The sequence below is a fragment of the Ambystoma mexicanum genome, chromosome 14 (assembly GCF_040938575.1).
Source record: "Ambystoma mexicanum isolate Mex_15411 chromosome 14, UKY_AmexF1_1, whole genome shotgun sequence".
Classification (NCBI taxonomy): Eukaryota; Metazoa; Chordata; class Amphibia; order Caudata; family Ambystomatidae; genus Ambystoma; species Ambystoma mexicanum.
In genome coordinates, this window is record NC_090940.1 from 133,864,849 (window position 1) to 133,889,092 (window position 24,244).

Sequence of the window (24,244 nt, forward strand, 5' to 3'; positions counted from 1 at the left end):
GTTTCAGGTATTGTAAGGTCTGGGTCACCTTGTTCATCTCAAGGGCTTTTAGCTCCTCCCGTAATGCCTTAGTTTCCGCAAGGTGTGTAGCTCTACGTTGAGGAGATGTCTGGGCTAGACTATCTGCTTCGCCTAATTTCTTTCTAACGTTAGCCTCCAGCAAGGTGCGTTCCCTCTTTTTCCTCGCCCCCTCCCTAATTAGGATCCCACGCCACGTGGCCTTTGCCGCTTCCCAGACATTCACTTTCGCGACTTCACCCGTATCATTGGTCATGAAGAATTGTTTGATTTCATTTTCCAATTCCTCCCTGAAACCACATCCGACCACAATGTTTCGTTGCACCTCCACTTAGTGTTGCGATGGGCAAGGCCGTCCCAGTCTAGTGCCGCCATAACCATGTCATGGTCAGACCATGCAATGGGATGTATGTCTGCGTTGTGGAGTATTCTCATCAGGTCTTCCGAGAGGAACAGGTAGTCTATTCTTGTGAGCATGTCATGAGGGGCGGATCGAAAGGTAAATCCTTTGTCCGTTGGATGTAAGTGACGCCAACTGTCCGAGAGGCCGTACAGGGCAAGCATCGTTTTAATTTCTGCATGTTCCTGCGACCGGGGAGGTTGGGGGACATTGTGTGCGGTTTGCCTATCCATGGCACTGTTCATCCATGTGTTGAAGTCGCCCCCAAGAATAGTATGACCTTGCGATTTATTAAACAGCCATTCGGTCGCTTTAAGGAGGAATCTTTTTTGGCCTTGATTGGGTGCATAAATTGTGGCAAGGGTCACGACTGTGTTCTGAATGGATCCCACTATTAACATGGCCCTACCCTCCGTGTCAGACCAGGAATTTAGGATCTTCATGTGGAGATTCTTCCGGACCAGGATCCCCACCCCGGCTTTCTTGAGGACACCCGAACTCCAATATGTATGCCCCACCAGACCACTGGGGATCCCCTTCTCGCTACCCTTGTGATATTTCGTCTCTTGTAAGAACATAATATCAATGTTCGACCTCTTAAATTCCCTTGCTACCAGCGAGCGTTTAGTGGGGGAATTCAAGCCTTTTACGTTGAGTGTGCATATACGTAGCTTGTGATGTCTAGATGTTGCTGCCATTGCAATGTGTGAGGTAGCCCCATAAGTGCACCTGCCTCAATGCCTCTGCTCTAAGCGCCTGCCATATGCCTATTCCTACACAAGTAAGCCGGTTCCTATGTGGCCTTATGGGGGCCGCTAACCATCTTTGTCGCTCAACCTTCAACAGTATTAAGTGTGCCTTTCTCTTCTTATTTTCATATTCATCCGTTCCACCTGACTTTTCCAGTCGCACTAGCCCACCCCTCCCCCCCTAAACCATACGGTGTCCGATCAGGCTGGGTTATGTTCACCCAATCGTCTTCGGACCACCAACGGGAACCACACCTCAAACGGTCCCAACCACATAGTTATAAAACATAACCATGAGCCCCCAACTCCCCCCCTGCATATGTAAACATGTTAACGAACTGAACTGCATTTCAACAATAGGATCTCAGTCATTTGCGCCCAATATTCGGCCCCCGGTAAAACTTTGTAAGGGGCCCCCTTCATTTTCATATCGGTTCACACCACCTCTTACATGCTACCCTTTCTCGGGCCTCACACAGACCTCTGCTTCCTCCATCTTCTTTAGGGGCCACTTAAGCGCATCGAGTCACATCATCTTAGTGTACCCTCATCCCAGGTTGCTTTGCGAGCACCTCTTCCGCATCAGGTGAGGTGGTGTGAGGACAACGATTCCACCCTCCCCCGTTGCTACCCAATGGGTGTCCATCTGACGTTCTCCAGGGTCTCTAGTTAGCCTAATGTCTGTCGTCAGGTGCACCCATGAAAAGAAACAGGTAAAGGAACAAAGTGGGTTCAATGTTCAGTGTCCTGGGAGGCGTTCATCCGTCTATATTTCCTGGCGCCCTGAATCTTCTTTCTCCGTGGACCTTTGATGTGCCATTCCTTTGCCTCCGGCCTGTTTCCGCTCTGTGACGGTTCCTCCTCTTGGGTACCTAATAGATCAAATATGCAGCACCTAATATCCTTTTCTGAGACTAGTTTGATGGCATTACTATCCCATTCAAAGGAGAGTGAGAAGGGATAACCCCAACGGTATGGACCCCTTTTTCTTTCAGCATTTTGGTGAGTGGTTGCCACTTTCTCCGCATTGCTAGTGTGAGGGAGGATAGGTCTTGATATATGGAGACATGTACCGGGCCCAACGTGACTTGCGGAGTGTTTCTGGCCTTGTCCAGGACCCTGGCCTTGTCTGCGTAATAATGGAATTGGGCAAGCACCGATCGTGGGCCTCCTGGTTTTCCCCCAGCCCTGTGCACACGCTCAATTTTGGGCTCATCAATTGAGTCATCATTGAAAAGCGACTTCATTATGCTGTGCAATGTTCTTTTCTGGTCTGACTCGGTCTCGCCTTCATTCTCCGGAATTCCGAAGATGCGCATGTTATTGCGCCGCTCCCTATTTTCCAAGTCATCGATTTTTAGGCAAAATTCCTCTTCCCTAGCTTCGAGTCCAGCGAGTCGCACGTCCATCTGGGTCTCCAGGGTGTTCAGCGAGGTCTGGTTGTGCTTAACTTCCTCAAGCCTGTCCTCCATCTTGTCCATTCTTTGAATTATTTTATCGATCTTGCCGCTGATGTCAGCTCTCATACTCCGCATTTCGTTGAGGATATCGGCGACGTCCGCTTTGGTGGAGGCTGCCTCAGGGCCCGGTGTTGACATAGTGGCGACTCCGGGTGCGCAGTAGCCGTGTTGCGAGGGTGAGAACTGGTATGCCGCCAGTCTCTCCGTGACGTTCATACGTTGGGTTTGGCGGTGTTTGGGCAGGAGATCCCACCACGGGTACAGTCAAAGAGTGGAAATCGGGGCTTGTCCCTGGTTCCACAGCCACCCGACTGAATATGGTTCAAGGTTGGCGGGTGCCCTCTGGAAGAGGAGTCTGGGCAGTTGAGGAGGGCAGGGTGCGTGCTGCTCCTTGGTTCATTGGGGGGCACCCGTTTAACCGTGTTGAGGTCCAGTGGAGGCAGGCCTCGTTATGGACGTTGGCTCTGAGAAGGGCACACGCCCCGCAGCACGCGGGGGCCCAGCTCTCAGTGCGGGGGCGCCTTTCCAATGGGAGGGGTTCTCCGCTGTCAGCGAGGTCTTGGGTGTAGGCCCAGGCAAGATGGCGTGGGGGAGGTCTCCTGACCAGTAGCTTTTAAATTGAGGTTCAGGCCCTGGAGGGGGCAAAAGATTGGTGGTTGTGCAGAGGAGGGCACACGCCACATAGATGGGGGCCCAACCCCCTGTACTGTCCTCACCTCGGGCGCAAGTCCCTTGCCCCGATTTCCGTGGCTGGCTGTGGCATCTAAGTCTCCCAGGGCACTGCGCTTGTCCTACGGAGCAGCTGGGCCAAGGGCGTAGGCAGTGTTCGATATATACAGCGGCCCGCTTGTCTGGCCTTGATGTGGGGGCCCTCTTGAGACCGTGTGCTGCCTATCGCAGTGGCCCGATTATGGTGGGCGGTTCTCGTCTGCACCCCACACGCTATCTTCGGCCCCGGGCCCTTGATGAGGAGAGTGCCGGGGGGTGATAGGGAGGACCCCTGGCCAGGCGAAGCGCCGCTGTGTGCTCCGTGGGGGGGAGGTCACTTACCCTCTCCACAGTTTCCTTTCGCTCATGGCCCGGAGCTGCTCGGGTAGCTGCGCGGGTAGTGCGGCCACACTCTCCCACCCCAGTTGGTCGCTCGCCCCGTAGGCGAAGCGGGACAGGTGGAAGGGCTGCGGCCGCCGAGGTTTCGCAGCAGGGCCTGCGTCGTTCGCAGTCGGCTCGTGGAGGGAGCCGGGTTCCTCGATGTGGCGCGTAGTCGCGTCCCGCTTTCCGGCTGCTGCGTGTGCGGCGGAGAGGGGCCCTGCTGTCGGATGGACTTTACTCCGGGATGGGAAGTCCGTTTTTCACCCAGACTTCGCTCAGCGGGTGGGGGGCCACTTTGGGTGGCATGAGCAGCAGTTACTCCTCCACGGGGGGGTCAAAAGTGGGGGCTCAAAGCGCTTTTGGGACCCGAGGGTGCGGAGCTCACACGGCGGTGCTCATCGTCCGTGCGCCCCCTGGTGGCCGATGTTAGATACTTTTAAGTGGTTTTTTTTGCCCATTGCGTGCCTTTGCCTCACCCTAGGCTTAGTGGTTTTACATTCTCAACAAGGGGTTTTACAAAAACTGTCCTGAAAGTTCTTCTTTGGAAAAGTCACAGCTAAGGCAATATGGGGGCTGTGGGAGTGCGCGCGCGTGCGTGCGTGCGTGCGTGTGTGCGCGCGCGTGCGCGCGTGTGTGTGTGTGTGTGTGTGTGTGTGCACGCTAAAACCCCAAATGATCACTTAAGAAAAGCTATTAAGCTTTGTTAGTCGCTGCCTCCCTGCCCCCCAAGCTTTGGGAGCCAGTTGAATGGGTTGGAATGCCCCCACATCATCCCTGCTGCACTCTTTGGTGCTTTATCAAATTCCATTGGGAGCCATTTATTGTAGGACTAGTGAGATAACTGAGGCTAGCAAATCTTCCATTATTTCAGGAGGTTGCCAACTGGAAGTTCAATTTGAAGAACAACTGATATAATAAACATTTTTTTTTATTTATTTACTATTTATAACAGAACTGACTTGTGGATTGTGAGGGTCATTAATGAGGGGCATGCTTTAGAAATAACAGAGTTTGAGTGAATGGAAAAGAAGTTAAGGGTGTTTTGGAAACCCAAAAATCAATTTTTACGCTGGTTCTTTCTTTTTTCAGGGCTTATCAAGAAAGACAATTCCTTTCCAGTTTAATACAGAAGTTCCTATCTGTGTTAAAGTCAATTTCTCATTCAGGTAAGCCACCTTTTTTATTCACTACCCTTTTTCATTCTAAGCAACAGCAGGGTTAGACACTCCTCTGTATTTAACTGTTTGATGACATCTGAATAGTTGTGTCTTTCTGCAGGCATTGGACCCTTGTTCAATTTGGGGTTATTCAATAGGCCTTTTTCCAGTGCTTTTTTAACTTGGGTAGTTGTTAGGAAAGCGTTTTCATTTTGCAACTTCCCATCTGATGCTATTAATGGTATTTCCTGCTATTTGCTATGCTTTCGACCCTAACCTGACTCTAGAAGCAAGTGACTGCCAGAGGAGCTCTAGCTAATACAAGGAAGATTTGTGAGTTAATACTTAGCATATAGCGGACACTGGTTACATACCAGGTTGATCTATGACAGATATTCACAGGGACTGCAGGAGCAGGAACTGGCTGTAAGCAAAACGGGACACACGAAAGGCAAGCAAATATACTGGGTAAAGGATTGCTCAGGGTAAGGGATGTACTTGCTCTCCACAGATTAGGGAAAACCTGTGGGAACAATACCAGTAGATTACTCTTAACAACAATCCTACAGCTGCGTCATGGGTTAAGTGTGATGAGAAGATGGTTGTACCCTGTGTGAGGGTAAACCTGGAGACCATATACTGAGAGAGATAAGGCTCTACTGGACTATTTGAAGGCAACACAGGTATTTCCCTTATCTGATCTTAATGGAGACCAATCCAAGGGTCACACTGTATACAGATATGGAGGTGAAGCACAACAGTGGGCCAATTTGCAATGAAGTTGGAAAGCAGAGTGGATAGAAATAACCAGGTATAGGATACGTAGAGAAGGGAAGCACCAAGCAGGGACTGTAGACCGAAGCTAAAGACACAAGCTGTACAAGCACTAACTGTCAATCTGGTATCATTTGCTGCCAGAATCGGTGCCTTCCCCCACCTCCTCACCTGAACTGCTGCCATGAAGCTGTGGGACCTTCTTCCTTCCTCGGCTTTGATAATCTTTTTTGTGGTGCAGATATGGTCTACCTCGAGAAGATGCCACAATGGTCGCTTAGATGGCCCGCAGGCCAGTGACCTTGCTCCCGAGATAGCCGGATAGGGGAAAAAGCCAGTCTTGGCATAAAAAAAACCCTTGCTCCAAAGTCTTGAAGCCGCCGTGAAGTGACCTTGCCAGGTCCTGAGGATTAGCGAAGTAGCACCGTCCCGGAAGGAGCAGCAAAGTAGACCACGAGGAGTGGATTCTGGCAGGAATGGTGTGTTCCAGGTCTGGTTGTGTTGAATAGAAGTGCTGGAGCTGAACCCCCAAGTAGCAGGGCGCGGACAGCTGGATCCAAAGCACTAGTAAGGAGGCAACAAGTGAGAGGAGAGTCTGTGACCCCTGGGAGGAAGTCTAGCTGGAATGGGAAATTCGGCGGAGAACCCGGGACTAGAGAGGAACAGCAGGACGGTTCGGGAAGCAGCGGGAAATATCAAAGGTAAAGCGAGAGGAGGGAAAGCGCTCACACCGCAGAACCGCGGGGGAAAGTAGGCGGGACAAGAGGCGAGCGGGAGAAAAGAGAGTGAACCGCGGAAGGACGCGGAAGAGGGGGGACAGCAAGAGGAAAAGTTCAGCAGAACTGCATGCAAAGATAACACAGTGTTTGACCCAACAGGCGAGTGGACGCAGGGTTGCAACGCACCGACCGCCGGGTGTGCAGGGAAGATAAACCTCCCGGCGGCGGCCATTTTGGGAAAGACCAGACCACACGGAACAGTGCAGGAGAAAACATGAAGGGTGACTTTTTCCAACAGAAGATAGTGCCAATTGTGCTGTAAGCAAACCTTAGACCCACTTATTCCTACTAACTACGTCCCATCACAATGGTACCATTCCTACTCAGAATACTTCACAAGGTCGCATATACCCAGATTAAAAAATATCTAGAATTGCACAAGCTCCTGGGAGCAAGACAGTCTGGCTTTCGCCCATTACATGGGACAGAATCCTCTGTTATCGACCTAAAGACACAGGTTGATGAGCTGAGAGATAAAGGCAAAACAGCCCTCCTACTGCTGCTAGATCCCTCAGCTACATTCGACTTAGTCGATCATCAGTTCCTATGCAGTCACTTGGACTCAGCAGCTCACTTTTCCACAGAGGGCATCAGATGAATAGAATCATTCTTGAGTGATAGAACTATGAGGGTCTTCTCCCCATCAGGCAGCGGCGGACCCTGCCTTATCACATGCGGTGTACTCCAGGGCTCCTGTGTCTCCCCCACTTTATTCAATATATTCACCAAACCCTTGTTCGATGATTTGGACCTTCTGGGTATCATCTACACTAACTATGCTGATGATACTCAGATTCTCCTCCCACTTCCTGGGGTTTATGGCAAGGACTCAACGTTGGTGAATAGAGTGTATATCATCATCCAGGCATGGCTGGCCACTCGTGGTTTATGCCTGAATGATGATAAGACAGAGCTGATAATCCTGGGCACCCACACTAACCTTAATAAACTAGGCCATGAATATTCTTCATTCACTATCGACGGTAACATCATTAGAGTAACCAAGGAGGTAAAAACTCTTGGCTTTTACCTTGATTTGACCATGTCCTTTGACAAACAAGTGAAATCTCTGGCCTCCACCACTGCCTACACTTGTAAGCTTATTAGGGCAGGCAAGTCATTCCTCTCTAATAACAGCTGTATGATCATGGCCGGAGCATTAATACTCTCTAGGCTAGATTACTGCAATGCTCTATACAGTGGCGCTATCAAAGCTATTATCCAGAGGCTACAAACACTTCAAAATAACGCTTTAAGAGCTGCACTAGGGGTGAACAAAAGAGAACACATCTCTACTATCAGATGCCAATACAAGTGGCTCTCTACCCACAACAAAATTCTTCTAAAAATGGTCTCCCTGACCCACAAAGCACTAAACAATGCAGCCCCTAGCTACCTCATAGACAGACTAAATAGAAGAACTTCTATCAGACCTATGAGAGCCGGCAACGCAAACTGCCTCGTGGTACCAAGATTCAGATTTACCAAGATTGGCGGTAATAGCTTTCCCGTGAAGGTTTCTATACTTTGGAACTCCCTGCCACACGGCCTCAGAGCAGATTAACCATACTTGCACTTCAGAAACAATTATATCCACCTGCTCAACTTGACTGACCACTAGTTTGTACTTCTGTGTTATCTTCACCCAGGCTGCCCTAGCCCTTCCCTCGATTATACTGTAACATTGTAATATCTGCCTTGTGTCCATTTATAATAACCTGTTTATAACTTGTACATTTGAATATATATATCTCTACTGTAACCATACTTGTAACTTTTTTTGTCGCCACGTAACTATATCTGTGACTATGTAAGCTTTGCATTTTCTTACTGTTGCGCCCTGTTACCCCAGGGTCTGGTGCGCTTTAGAATAAACAAACAAACAAAACACCACGATGCCTAGAAAGAGGAAATGTTTGGATCACCTTAAAGCTCAGTTCTGGAAATCGGTATTGAGGCTTCCCAATTGTGCTCCCCTAGCCTTAATACGGTACGACTGGGTGCTCTCTCAGTAAATATCAGTTCTGTGGAAAATGTGCTGTTTGTTTAGGAAATGTCTCATGGGAGTGGGAGCAAGGAACATCTTGAGTACATTAGCACATTATGTTACAACATCAACAGAAAGATTCCCCAGGGCATGGAGTAAATGCATCATAGACGCTCTAATTGATGCAAATATTTCGAACGAGATGCTAATAATGAATCCAGAGAAGGCAAAAAAAATGTTTATCAGTACAACTGGATATGCTCCCAAGAGCAATTTAAAAGTTATGCAGATTTTAACATCACTTTATTTAGGCACAAAAGATTTCGAAATATGGAGGACTATCTAATAAAATGTCATCACATCATATTAGTATGCAATTTTTAAGAGTAAGATTGAATCTATGTCCAACAAATGAAATTTTAGCAAGAAGAGGGATTATACCAAAAAACCTAAACTTTTGTCGTTTTTTTGGAGGAATCAACTACAGAAAGAAACACATTTGGTGGTAGAATGTTAGGCATTGAAAGAAAAACGAGAAAGGTATTTTAGAAATGTGTTTCATATTAACTGTGATCTGAAAGACGAAATATGGTGTACTTTATTTACTAGTGCAAGAATAGCAGTAAAAATCGCACTTGTACAATATGTGAATGTAATTTTACTGAGAGAGATAAAAACTGACTAGAACTGCAACTCTTAAAGAAGTGTTTATTGGGTGTGATAAATCAAGATATGAGTTTTATCTGTTATAACTCGCCATTTAACTATTATTATTTTATATGGTTTATTTAGTCAGTACACATTTTCTGTTTTATTTAGTTGATTTTTATCTTTAATGTGTAGAAAGTTTTAGTAATGTAAAAATCATTTAATTATGTAAAGAATCAAACTTGTTTGTGTTAATGAATGAATTATTCAGCCAAACAAAAAGAAAAAAAAAAGAAGAGTGACTCAATGACAGTGAGACCCCACACGCGCCAGCTGTTCTAGCATGTGACACTAACTTGGAAGGCACACAGTAATGTTGGTAAAGAGGAAATCATGGGCCAAGTATCAGCACAGGTATCGGAGGCTAGCAGGAAAGCGGGCAAGGAAAGCTGCCACACAGATACTGGGAACCTATCGTTTTAGCAATATTAGGAAACACAAAGTTCTAGTCACAGACCAGACAGGACACGGCCAATTCAGAGAATGCATGGATTAATAAAACTCAGTGTACTAGTCACAAACAAGATGGGAGGCTGCTGCCAACTCAGTGAATACTTGGAACAAGAAAGAAAGAAAGAAAGACAGACAGACAGACAGAAAGCACAGTTAGGAACTAGAACTGAAGGGACACGCAAAGTAACCAAACAAGGAAAGTCTGTCAAAGGGGAGAAAGTTGCAGACAGCCAGGGTGTTTGTAGCAGGGTAGGAAAGGATCTGTAAAGGGAAAGGCTTATAGACAGCCAAGGTGCTTGCAAGAAGGCAGTACAATTACTCACAGAGGTTTTAGTTGACACAGAAGGACTGGGTGCTGCACCACGCAGCTGGCACAGGAGGACTGGATGCTCATAAACGGCCACAAGCAAGAATCAAAAGCATAAAAAGGACCACAAAGACCTGTTCAACAATAGGAATACAACATTCTGTACAATAACAGCCATAACAAGCAGGAGTCAAAGGGTAAAAACAAGGTCTTAGATTAAAAAGTAGTCATAAAAACAGAAAGCAGGTACTCCCAGAGTAAGCAGTTGTTCGGCAGCTGCTACGGAGGAAACTGGATTATTTTTGCATGCTGGTCTAAGCACAAAGTGATGACCACTAAAGTATAGATATAGAAATGGAAAGATTTAGGTTTCAAATGTAATCAACCTAATAGATAAGTTGTGATGTGGTTTAATGCAGAATGAAAAACCAGGTCATTGTATTGAATATTGCAATTGAAATGTATTGGAAGTTACTGCATGGTAAATGAAAATTCTCCTAACAAGTGAGCCGATGTGTTTCCAGATATAAGCTCTTCTTCAGGGCTCATTAGAACTTTCAATTGATCAACATTGGTCAATTCAGTTCTACAGGCAACTGCTGGGCACAAACATTGTCATCAAAAATATCCCTAAAGAGGAACTACTCGGAACCAAAAGGAACTGTAGCATTAGTGAGATGTTTGAAAAACGAATTAATCTGATCACCCAAAGATTCAAACTGAGGGATATCATGAACTGCATATTGTTAATGCTGCTTTGATGGCTAGAGATAAGCAGAGAAGTAACTTCGAATACCAAAAACTAAGAACAAAACACCAGAAAAAGATCTCGTGAGATTCATCACCACATTTTCAGCACATAACAATTAAGTATACAGAATCCTCAAAAAACACAGGAATGTTTTACTGCGAAACAGAGATCTACAATGTAACTAAGAGTAGACGCGATTAAGTATTAACCAAAGCCCAGACGATTGGTCATATAATCAGTCCAAGTTATCTGGAAACCTAGACTTTGAGCACTAAAGGATCTTGGCAGTATGTGCAAATTTGCTTTGAATCTAGTGACGACCATTCAAACTTACACTAACCAAATTGTCAACATCCAGGGGTTTATTCATAATAAAACCTGATGTGATTAACATCCTTTTTTGATCATGTAAGGTACTATACGCAAATTAAGATGGAGAATTTGCCAACATCTGTATGCCACCAGAACTCAGAATCCCCATTATCCTCTGCTACAGCATTGGCTCAACAAACACAGCGCAGAGGATGTGGAGAGCATTCGCTTCACAGGGATAAGAAGAGTTTAGCAGAATTTAAGATGTGGTAACAGAGAATTAAGCATGAGAAGAAAAGAGGCTCAATGTCTTTTTATATTAAATTCAACATGCCAACAAGATAAATGGAAAGGGCACTTTTAATTTTTGTCTTGAACGTGTACAAGTGCCCCCATTGTGACTTTGCCTGAGCGTGCCCTGGGAGGTCAACCTGGTCTCCTCCTGGCTCTCCCACACAAAAGGGGCCCTCTTAGATCAGTTACTTCCTCATGGGGCTAACCGCGTGCACTATTAGTTATTGCACCTCTCCTTCGTGACCGTTTGTTCTTAATGTTTCGCACAAAGTGCCCCTTTGGAGGTCAATTGTTCAGATGGATTTCTAATTCTGACCTGATGGGCAGAAGGTTTGGGGGGCCACCCTTGGTTTAACAGGGGGACCTTCTGGACAAGCCAGACCAATCTAGGTAGCTTTGCAGGCAGTCAAGACTAAGTCTCAGGAGGGGTGAGAGTGATCAGAAGCTCACAATGAGCACACACAGTAACAAACCACAAATAACTCTCAGACAAGTATATATGATAAATATATATACATTTATTGTCGGCCGGACCAATAGACCCCAGTAAGCTTTAGTTATATAAAAACAGTTACCACACAAAATACTCTACTATATAATATATATGCAATACGTTTCCTAATGCGACAGATGTGTGAAACACAGCTACAACCTGTAAAGAGAAGGGTGAGTTAACACACTAGGAGCATTAGACATTTCTTCTGAGTCGTTCCCTAACTTTCTAGTCTAGCCCTAAGAAGTGGGGAGCCTTGGGCTCAACAGTACAGTTGTGCGTATAAATGCACAATCGCGCATGTCAGTTAAGATTTTCATAGTAATGATAAATCTCCCCGACCTTTGTCAACCCCAGAACTTTTTTGCTTTACAGGTGGATTATTTTTCCTTATTTTCCTTATACCTCTGAGTGGGAACCTTTTTCCAGACTCACAGAATCTTTTACTCTTTTTATGGGTGTCATAATTTTGTAGACTCTCCATAGTGTCTTTTAAAAGTTATCCCCTTTGACAACTGTTTGGCAGTAAGTGCCTGTGGTTGTTGGATTGCCCTAGGGGCTCCCCTTTTAACTTTTTCTGGCTAACCTTGACAGAACTACAATTCCCAAGGGTAGAAAGGATCTTTGAACCCCTTTGACATTTTATTTGGTGAAACCAGCACACCCCACCTTAATTGGAGTGCTCAGGAGATACAATGTATCCCCTTTCAGACCGAAACTGTAACAATTATGTTACAGGGACAAGCTTGCCTTTAATGGCTGGTGGCAGTGATACCATTTACTAATTTGTTGCACCTTTACTGCGGACTGTGTTTACAGCTGCAGCAAAGGCACCCAAGGGTGCTCATTTTACCAAAACGGCCCCTGTCTTGTTTTTTCAACATTTTAGTGTTCCTTGTCCTTCCTTCCTTCTTCCTTCCCTTGACATCCAGGGTGGAATTCCTTTGTGTGATTTTTATCTTCGGCGGGAGTCCCCTGGAATCCCCGCCCAGGCTTTAGTAGGTCTGGGAAGGCAGGAAGCGAGGGAGGGGTCCAAAACTTCAGACCTTTGTCTTCCTCCTTGCCTGAATAGGGACAAATCCTAGTGGGAGTGTTGGCTGTTCTGATTGGACAACCAGACCACCCCTTGTTGTGAAATGCAGGGAGGGAATGCAGAAGCTGTGCTGTAGTTCCTGTTAAATACTCCGAACCTGGAAGCTGAAGACAAGTCGACCACTGGAACCAAAACTGAAGAGGATGATGAAGGAAGACTTTCATTTTGAGACATCACACGCCGTGCTGCGGCCTTGCGGGGCTGCGATACACCAATACCCTGGCAATTTGAGCCATTTTGCTGTGCACGGTCTTCTGAATTCCGAATCTCGCTGAAACTTGGGGCGCATCCTGCTGGCTCTTCAGAGACACGAATCAAGTTCTGCAGATTTGCAGTGCTCTGGCTCTCAGCGGGTGCAGGATAGAACGACCGTCAGTTGCCTTTTCTCAGCTTCCAAAGGAGATGCCAAGTAAAATCCGGTGCAGCAGGCTTCAGGGCACAGGAGAGCTGGTCAGCAAGACACCTGCAGCGACCGTCACCAACAGGTAGTGGCGCAGGATCACAGATGGATGCAGTGTTACACACTCTCCTAATTCGGGACCTAGAGGAGCTATGCAGGAGAGGGAACGGGACTACAAGCAAGTGATGCCCCTAGTCTCAGGCTTCCACTCGAGACGGCAGCAATTCTGCAGGATACCCTGAGGTAGAGCTGGATAGTTCACTGGATTGCCCAGGAACACTTCCGAAGCGACTCATTCGGTGGGTAAGCAGGGGGCACCAAGAGTAGTTGTTCCCACTACTGTAGAGGGGCCGAAGCGCCTTGGCAGGCCGCCTTGATCGATTGATCGATGAAGGAAACAGGGGTCCGATGGGACAGCAGAGGGTGATGGGTACCAAACCTTCCAAAGAGTCTCCGTCGGTCACACATGCCAGTTTCATTGTTGCAGGATACTTGGCTCCTTCTGTAGTTCGGCAAGAACTCAGGTGATCGATCTGGAATGGATGCAGAGCCCCTTCACTTATCCAAGATTAGCTTGGCGCCAACATCGAGGACTTCCATTTGAACATCTGCTCTCATGCAGGCATCCCAGTAGTGGACCAATCGCGGTCCACGGTAGTCCCAGTCAGTCAGACACTCCAAACTTCATGGCGCCAATAGTGTGGATTGGGACCAGACCGTCCCAACCCGCTTCTTGGGCACACACACGTGACAGGCAGAAGCCGGCAAAAGAGATCAGTTGTTGTGGGAGGTTGCATGCCCAAATAAGGAAAACCCAGGTTACTCGACCTGGGTGAAGGCAAGGGATAAAATGGCCATGGGACAGAACAAAAGACTTTGTGGCTCAGCCATTTTCGGACCTGGCCACAGTCTTGAACCAAACGCGGTAAACACCATGTGATTCAGTAAAAAGAAGCAAAACACTCATAAAAAGTTACTGCTGCCACCAGTTCTTCCCATGCACACTTGTACACTCGCCAAATAATACTTTGTGGGTGTCTAGGGCCCTAAAACAGAAAGAACCCAGGGCACGGTACTGGAAGGTACATTGTGCACTGTTCAAAAGTTACCAAGAAATGGCAACATTGTCGAAGACTAAGGGAAACATAGTTTACCAGTATTGACAGTCTGAAGGACGTGTCATTTTCCCCATAACAAGTGAGCAAAAGCCCAGGGGAGCGTAGCTGAAGGCTGTGCTCCACTGGCAAAAGGATGGGATAGCCAAACAAAAGCAAAATGTTTGGGGGGTTCACAAATGGAGGGAAAATTACACATTGATGAAATCTTTCATAACATCAATCTGTACTCCATTTAGTACTACCACACAAATGGGGCTTTCTTTGATTAGCTACTACCCCATGATGCTAACTGCACACACCGAGTGAAAACTGTTGAAATTTTTCTTTGACCCTTTGCTCTCAGCAACTTCAACAGACATGTAACTTTCTTGTGTGCAGAATGAATAGTGCCGCAGCTATTTTATCCTGGCAGCAACCAGCATTCAGTTACATTGCCATCTGCTTCATACACCCACTAGGGTGGCCAATATGGTGCTTATTTAGGCAGTTCAAACATGATAGTTTAGATTCATGTCTGTTGTTAATGCCAGTTCCAGGGTGTCCATGCAAACTTGCCCGGATGTTTATTTGGTATTGTTCTGGTTCGCCACCAGCAGGTTTACAATTATGAACACCATTTGAGGATAGTTAATTCTTAATTTTGTTGCCAGCTATGAACATTTGTGGTTCTAATCACCAGAAATCGTTTCCGTGGAATTGGACTTATTTAGGTAGATCGATTTTCTAGATTTTGACTGTAATGTACTCACTTTTTGACAGCTGCATTATCATGCAGCAAGAGGCAGCCCGTGTGGTGTTGCATATTGCGTGCACCGACTAAGCAACCAAGATGGCACTTGAACTTTTACGGCTCTACAATGTCACTGCAGACTTTTGTCTGGCATCTATTTTTAGCACAGGCTGCATGATCGTGACTTAAACGTCTCATTTTAGCGTATATTAATGGCGGCTCACTGGCTCACGCATTGTTTCAGACGGACGTCTTCTGGTGGAGACAGGCAAGTAACAACTTGGAGGTAAGATCCCATTACTGGCAGGGACAGGTCTATCTCGAACAGATACGTTCAAGGTTCAGCATAAGCATTGATTTTCTCCTTGTTTTTCTTTGTTTTGGTTCCTCTAGCCTCTGCGTTTTCAGGCGTTTGAGCAGACAGAACACTGTCAGTTTATTTCCTTGTCGAAGGGCCCTTTAAGTGTGAAGCGGCAACAGACGCTTGCTATTGGCACATTATTAAAGGTTCCAATATTTTACATGTTTTACATGCCTCGGCATATCTTGTGATCCTACAGCGATTTTTATTTTCTCAGGCATTTAACTTGTCCACAATAGTTGATTTGCAACACTTTCAGACCGCTAACATTCTGATGGGGAATTCAGTTTTAGAAGAAGATTTTGTTAATTGAACCTAATCTGGTCACTACTTAGAAATATTTTGCATGAACCTTTACAATTGTGATTGCTCTTTGACCTTTAAAACCACCCCGGGAAGCCACTGCAGTTGCACCGTTGCACAGTGACTCACTATCCTGCATGGTTACTTTATCGCAAAAGCATGACACTGCACCATAAAATCAATTTGGAAGACTAGCTCCCAGCTTCAGGGGTCTTCACGCAGTCAATTCACATTCACAAGTTGACCGTTTCCATGGGCGACGCTCGAGCATAGTGCATTCACGGGGTACGTGATCACGCGGCACACATTATCATTGTATAGTAATTTACCATTTATTTTTCTTAGTTTTCTGCTTGTCCTTCCCTTCTACTTTGATCACATTTATGATTTCATGTTTTCTGATGTGGAAATATGTAATTTAAAAAAAATAATGTGGTGTGATATGTCCTTTCAGACATTATCCTCATGAATGGTAGTTCATTTTATTTGTTTTTCGCATACTGATCACACTTGATATTAACATAGCTTAAAGATTATTGTATATGGATTTGATGTTGATAAATTGAAAGTTCTAATGAGTCCTGACGGAGAGCTTATAGCTTGACACACGTGTCGTCTCACTTGTTAGGAGAATTCTCATTTACCATGCAGCTTACTTGTCAGGAATATTTTCATTTATAATGCTGTAACCTGCAATACATTTCAATTGCAATATTCAATACAAGGACCTGGCTTTTAATTCGGCATTGAACCACACCACCACTTATCTATTACATTGAGCGCATCTGAAACCCAAATCTTTACGTTTCTATTTCCATTACATGGGAGGCTAGGGAAGCGTCCCATATTTTTTGGTTTCATGCAACATTGATTATTCCAGCATCTAAGCGCATTGATTAGGTTTGGTTTTCCCTAATCACTAAAGTATAGATGTTCAAGGAACATGCCCAATATCCACTGGGCATTTCCAATGCCTAGGGTTGTATCCTGGGACCTCTGAATTTTAACCCCACTGCGCTAATCATCATTTTGTTTGCTCTTTGCTATCTTCACAATCACCATATTTGTGCCCCAGATATGCCTGTTGAATTTAATGGATACGCGGGATGTATTTCTTCCAACTCCTGTGTTAACCGACACACCATTCTCCATGCCGATTGCAACCTTCTTTCACAGGCACTTTGAAATGGTCATGGACGATAATGGTCTGCAAGAACAACACATGTGGCAAATGTATGGCACAGCCTGCTGCAGAATTGGTGGAGGAAATAGCCAGGCCAGCATAAAAATAAAATAACCACGGTTAACCCAAGGAACAGTTCTTAGTGCAGAAGCACTAATGGAGAGGGAGACGTCTTAATCTGTGTTGATTCAAACAAGGAATTTAGTGGTCTTTAGAGGCTGGCCACTTGGCTTCTCTCAAATTCTACTTGTCTCTGTAACAAAGTATTTTTTAAGATGGAATGTTTGTTTTGGCACTAGATAAGTGGCATGTAATGTATGTATCATTCAAAGCAGATAGTAGCAATGCCATTCTTCTTTTTTCTTTCAGGCACAGTGTCAATGGACAGCGTGCATTACTGTGAGCGCTTCATAGAACTTGTTATTGATCTGGAGGTAAGGCACCAGGCACAATATCGAATCGTGCACCAATGTTCAATACTGAACAGAAGATCACTGTTGCCAATTTGGCGGATGGTTCCTCTCCCCCTTCTAATGTCACCTTCTCTGTACTACTCTAGGCCTTGCTGCCCACGCGCCGATGGTTCAACACAGTCTTGGATGATGCCCACTTGGTGGTTCATGGGTATCTGGCCAGCCTTGCTCAACGGGAGAAGGAAGGGCATCTCTTTTGTCAGGTGAGTTCACAAAGTAAAACAAAGTCATTTGCAAAATAGTCCATTCAGATTCTTAAACATACTCTAATGAAGTTTTTCACTTAAAAATGTAAAAGATGTAAAACCTGCCTATTGATTCAGCATCTCTACCAGCGCCAATGTTTTACTCTTTTATTCCTGAAAGCTTCCTGAAAAATGCAAGGAGAAAGTTGTAAACTGAAGTGCCCGTGTCAAAGTGGTTCAGAGCTTCAGGCCTGTTGCTGTCTGCCCCCCTTTCTGAGTGTTTCTGTTTCTGAGTGTTTGAGTGTTAAAACCTAGTACTGTGTTGGGTGCAATGGTTGGATATTTTATACCCCTGCCTTGTGCACACTGTGCTTCTGATACTGGGGCATGAAGATACAGTGAAGTTGACTGTCGATTTTGTTGTCAACTCTGAGGCCATAATGCAGGGAGGCTGGGAACATGAGTTAAATATCTTACTCTCCCTTTCCAGGTCAAACCTCGTATACTATCAATAGTTGTTCTTGGAAAAGGACCACATTACCCTTGATCTTACTTTAACCAGGAACACTTGACCATGGAAGCTGGGCTTCCTCCATTACTAATGGTTTACTTATTAATGCAGCAGGGCCAATATATAAGAACCTGGAGTGAAGTCATAGGGCCTCTGCAGCAAGTTCAAGGGTCATTTAGGCAAAACATATTAGAGGATCAAAGAACAGTGTTTCTTTTTACAACATGCACTCTTTAACGCTGCTTCGAGGATGATAAAAATGTATAATAGCTTCTGAGATGTCAGGTTTGCGCTAGGTACAGTGGCTTAGGATTGTATTCGAAGTGAGGCTGAGCTATATAAGGAAACGGTGTGTTTGGTTGGCTGTGTTCCTTGCGTTCCCTCTCCTGCAACTGCTTTCAGTACTGCTCTAAGATCTATTAGAAGCCCTCTGGTGGTAGGTTTAAACAGGTATGCAAAATGTGTCCTCACAAACTTAGTTCTTGGGAAATTTTGGAGAAAAAGTGGGACATTTTCATGTCCAAATTGTGCTTGAAAAATCTCAGAAAAAAGGAGTTAAAAATGAGCTTTGCTAAATTCCTCTAGGTATCACTGCAACATTAAAATGTTCCACTTCATGTGCTGATGATTGCCAGTGAAATGGATGCAATGTCTTGGCCAAAGTCCCTGTGACACCCAACGTTGATGTTTGCCAAATGGATTAGGTCTGGCATATCCCCAGCCAGCTGCCACTAAACTAAACCTGTGGTTTACTTTGCTAGATCTAGCCAGCTTAACCTGTGCTATGGAGGGCTTTGCATCATCAGGTTGGGGTACACCTGCATCCATTTGAAAATCACAAATTGCCATTTCTACAGTGATTTCAGGGGGCACCTGCAACTTCACTCTTGATTATATCACCATTGTGTTTTGGTTATTTTGCCAGGCTGTTATATAGTTAAGTGCAACATAATGTACAGCTTTAGTCCTAATAATTGAAGGTGCAAAGCAGTGGGAATAAAGAATTGATGAGATGGTCATCAAGAAGGTAAGCCTAATAACATTGAGGAGTCACTCGCCGGCAGTGGCTTGTTTCCAGAGGCTAAGCATCTTTTGTAAAGTAAAGGTGGAAGGGCGGGGGCAGTGATGCTACTGTTATCTAGTGATTTAATGTGGATGCAATGTAGGAAAAATGCTCCTGAACAGGAATAATATAGGTTTCATCTTATAAGTATGGAGCAACATAAAAAATTGAGTGGTCATAACGTAGCCATATATTTATTTATTTCACTCTGGATAAATATAAATACTGATAGTTTGTTAACTTAATCTAAGAGAACAGACGTGTGTAGTCTTTATTATTAGACCGTCCTCTGTTTGTTGCAAAAGCACAATTTGGGTAGTTTGAATAGGAACTCCCACAGGCACAGTAAGGCAAAATGATTTTCCCAGGATCACACATCTAAGTGTTTTGACAGCATTCTGCAGCCTAGAGACTTAGGAACACATACCTACTCCGGTGTAGCTGGTAAGCAAATGTGTTAATATTTGGATTTCAAGATTACTTTGTTTTGTAGAGCTGACTTGAAAAGTGCACACCATAATAAGTGAACCGGACTCACACTGTCAGGGTCATACGAATCCCAATCACTGACACCATTTGTGGTGGGTTGGACATAGGAAACGGACAACTAGGCATGGTTCAAAGTGGTTTTCGTTTTTAAATCAAAGAAAATTCCTCACCTAGCCCTACTTCTTTTTTTTTTTGTTTAGATGTTTTTATTGATTTTCAACATGAAAGGCATTACAAACAATTATACCAACAATTAATTTCATTTTGTCCAAATCAAAACCCTCGTGCCCCCAACAATTCGTCAGTGTTTCACATATTTGGCGTTAGATAACAGTGTTAAGTACAAATTATATGGTACAATATATGTCTTCAGTTGATTAATCGGGGGTAATGAGAGAGAGAAGGGGAAAAAAATAATCAAATCAAATAAAAGGGTTTACAAAGTTAAATTAATTGGGTCAGTTATCTCTCCTTTAACCAATAAGAAACATGAATACATTAAGCAATGTTACATATCAAGAGTTGGATTAATGGAGTGGAGTCTGCTGGGGGGGGGGGGGGGGGGGAGTACCACCTGAAACAAATTTTGATGGCATTTTCTTTTACAAGAGCACAACGAGAACTGGTCTGAGTTCGATGCCAGATCCGCTGCCAAGATTCATCTTGAATTTCCAGGCCCAATTCTCTCTCCCAATCTTTCATATATGGAAGTTTCTCCTCTACTGAGGCTTTCTCTAACTGTCATGATCTCTGCTTCCAAAAGGTCAGGGTTTTCCCAACTCCCTTGGAAGCAGATCCATAACCCAGGTTCCGAGTGCCAACCAGTCCCAATTGGGACCTTTTAGACCCAGTCCTGGCGCCAGTGGCACCAGGCACATAAATATGCCCAGTCCCAGCGCTGGAAGCGCCGGGCTCATAATGCTTGGGTGGACTTACCTGCAGCAGACCATGCTGCTTACTTGCCTGCCAGTTGAGTCTCTGATCCTCTTCTGTTTGGAACTACTTTTCCTGTTGGGTGGGGCAGGAGCCACTCCCTAGATTCAGAACACTGGAACTCTTCTGGAAAGCAGGAACTCTTTTCTTACCTAGGCGTGGCTGTGGAAGGAGACACCTAAGCACTACAGGAGGCTATTTAAACCACACCCGATGCATGAATCTTGCTTTGCGTTATTCTGCATCCTCAGCAGCAGAATGCTCATCGTGTCTTCTGCATCTGATCCTGGGCCTAAGGAAAAAGGCTTACCATTCTGAATCCAGTCTTCAGCAACACCTATAAAGACAAGAAAGAACAGGTTAGCATTACGGTCTTCAGTGACAGCTCTTCACTTACCTGGTCCATCGGCTGTCACCAACGCCTCGCGCTGCATTCCGGCATCTGAAAGACAAAGGCTTACCTACTCTTCGTGCGCTCCGGAGGTCTTCACACTGCATTCCGGCATCTGAAAGACAAAAGCTTACCAACTCTTCGCACACTCCGGTGGCCTTCTGCGCTGCATCCCGCATCTGAAAGACAAAACAAGGTGCGTTTAAAGACATTGGGGAACTTTAATACTCACGTGCCATTACTCCTTTCCACATCTAACCCAGTGGGTATTCCGGCACCCTGCAGCCCCCCCGAACTTGTACCTGCAAAATAAAAAGACAGTTGGAGCGCATCGTGAAGCAGGCAACAAGCGCTTACTTACGTGCTTCCAGGCGCTTCTATTCATCACACGGGCTCCATCTTCAACTCACTTCAGCCCGCCATCCGCAATCGCCGGAACCCTGCAAAACAAGAGACATCATTACTAAAGACTTTAAAGACATTAGAATTACTCGAAACTTACCGTTCGTGCAGTAAACGACGGACAGCAGTTCTCTGAAGTCAAGAGGCCTGCTCCCCTTATCCAGTGAAGAAACTGGTTACAGCACCCTGCCTCGAGGCAGATGGAGAGCACGGCGTTCACTTACCTAAGGTGAGAGCGTTAACCTTTGGGGTTCTACAGGAGAAGAGAAAGGGAAGAAGAGAGAGACATTCAATAACCCAGTTCATTAATCCCACATTTTCTATCTGCAGACATCTTACCCTTCGAGCCAGACATACAGTGCACAGAGGTCCAGCCCAAAGAGCCAGCCGTGTGTTACACATCACCTTTGAAGATACGGTATACGCCCAGTCAAGACCGGCGCCTCTACGGGAATCAGGTGAGCGTTACAGAACGCAAAGCCTACCAAAAAACTCCCGTCCAGGCGCTATGGAAACCTCGGATGCCGACCAGCTCGCCCAGTTACTTGGGGAACTAAGGGCAGAAGTGCATGCAGCCCGTCAGGAAACGAACGCTCTAAGAAGGGAACTGATTATTTCCAAGGAGCGAACAGATGATCTCGCTAGACAATTGCTACAGTCACAAGCCGGACAGACCCCGTTACCCGCATCTGGGGGAAATCTTCCTTCTACATCCTCTATGAATCCAGTGCAGATCAACCTACCTGGGAATGTACCTCTGGCTCCGCCCGAACGATTTTCTGGTGACCCAAAGAGGTTTGCAGTATTTATCAATCAGTGCCGGTTGCATTTCTTATGCCGGCCAGCAGCCTTTCCAACTGATCAAGCTAAAGTAGCTTTCGTGCTTTCGTACCTTAGTGGCAATGCGGCAGACTGGTCGATCCCTCTAGTAAATCAAGATGATCCGGTCCTCCATGATTTTCAAGCTTTTCAGCTCAGTATGGAAAAACTGTTCGCAAGACATTCACAGGGGCAGGCCTTGGACAATGAGCTTCTTTCGTTGCGACAAGGTAATCAAGACCTTTTGACTTATATTGCGTCTTTCAACAGACTGATAGTGGAAACTCACTGGCCTGAGGACAAAAGGATTACGCTGTTTTATAGAGGTCTACGCGGAGAGCTCAAAGATGTGTTAGCCCAAGTAGTGAATCCCCCACAAGATTGTTCGGACTATATAGACTTAGTCGTTCAAATACATCACAGACTGCAGAACAGGAAGGCCGATCGTTCCAAGTTTGATGCTAGAGTATTTTCCAAACCGCCAACTCCTTCCAAAGGAGTAGACTCCGGGGAACCCATACAAATAGGGGGTCTGAAAGGTCCTCTAACACAAAAGGAGCGGGAAAGGAGAAAACAGTTGCAATTATGCCTCTATTGCGGAAACTCAGGGCACTTTCTTCGAGACTGTCCGGTGAAACCTGCCAAGAAGGCAGTAGGAGCTGCAGTTACCAAAGTTACAAACTCTGAGCAGGGAAACGACCTCGCCCGACAAGAATAGAGGTCCTCTTGCCGAGCGTGAAAACCAGTTCCGTGACCTCGCATTTCGTGATACCTATGGTCCTCATCAGCCCTGATAATCCGGATCGATTACATGCAATTGAAGCTTACGTCGACAGCGGTGCCATCGGCAATTATGTGGATCATGAAATGGTTTTGAGGATGAATCTAACTTTGTCCCAAGGCTGTAAAGGACGTCATTACTACGGTGGATGGTACGGAGATAGCCTCCGGGCCAGTAACGCATACCACTCAAGAAGTGACGCTAGTAAGTCAAGATGGACACCATGAGAAGATCGTGTTCGATGTGATCAAGGCCCCTCAGTTTCAGATTATTCTAGGAATACCTTGGTTAGAGAAATACAATCCTCTGATCGATTGGCGAGCAAGAACGGTCCAGTTTCCAGAATGTGTCTCTACTTGTCACCCTCCACCTGGTGTTGCACTGGCAGCAATTTCTTCAGAGACTCCCCAGTTACCTCCCGAATACCTAGAATACCAAGATGTTTTCCGGAAGGATCAGGTTAACTCTCTACCTCCTCATAGGTCTTATGACTGCCAGATCGACCTGATACCTGGATCTACTCCTCCTTGTAGTAGAATTTATGCCCTCACCGAGCCTGAGAACCTTCACCTTCGACAATACCTGGATCAATACCTGGCAAATGAGTTTATTCGTCCTTCCAAGTCCCCTGCTTCTTCAGCTTTGTTCTTCATTCCAAAAAAGGAAGGAGACCTTAGAACTTGTATAGATTATCGCTCCCTGAACCAGATCACCGTTAAGAATAGATATCCGTTACCTTTGATCCCTGAACTCCTGGACCAAGTCAGAAAAGCATGCATATATACAAAGCTGGATCTTAGAGGAGCTTACCACTTGGTACGAGTAAAAGAGGGCGATGAATGGAAGACGGCCTTCCGCACCAAGTATGGGCTATTTGAATATCAGGTCATGCCCTTCGGACTTTGTAATGCACCGGCCGCCTTTCAATATTTTATGAACGATGTCCTCAGAGAGCTCATAGATGTGTGTGTTGTTGTTTACATTGACGACATCCTCGTTTATTCTTCATCGGAATCTGAACATCGGAAACACGTGAAAATGTTCCTCGAGAGATTGCGTCAACACAAACTTTTCGCTAAGTTGGAAAAATGTGTTTTCAACGTGACTGAAGTTGAATTCTTGGGATTCATATTATCACCTGGCGGAGTGCGTATGGATTCAAAGAAGGTCGATGCAGTTCTCAAATGGCCATCACCATCCTCCGTAAAAGGTGTGCAAAGCATGTTAGGCTTCGCTAACTTTTACCGCAGGTTTATCCCCGAATTCTCTCGAATAGTC

At 45.5% G+C, this 24,244-nt stretch overlaps 1 protein-coding gene across 1 annotated transcript in view; it reads left to right on the forward strand.

Annotated features, from left to right (window-relative positions):
• The window catches only part of AQR (aquarius intron-binding spliceosomal factor), an 877,350-nt gene that overhangs the window by 125,925 nt on the left and 727,181 nt on the right, over window positions 1-24,244 (forward strand). Inside the window, exons 9-11 of the mRNA XM_069638728.1 lie at window positions 4,806-4,882; window positions 17,289-17,353; window positions 17,479-17,595. Coding sequence (XP_069494829.1) covers window positions 4,806-4,882; window positions 17,289-17,353; window positions 17,479-17,595 — 259 coding nt within the window. The remainder of the gene's footprint in view (window positions 1-4,805; window positions 4,883-17,288; window positions 17,354-17,478; window positions 17,596-24,244) is intronic.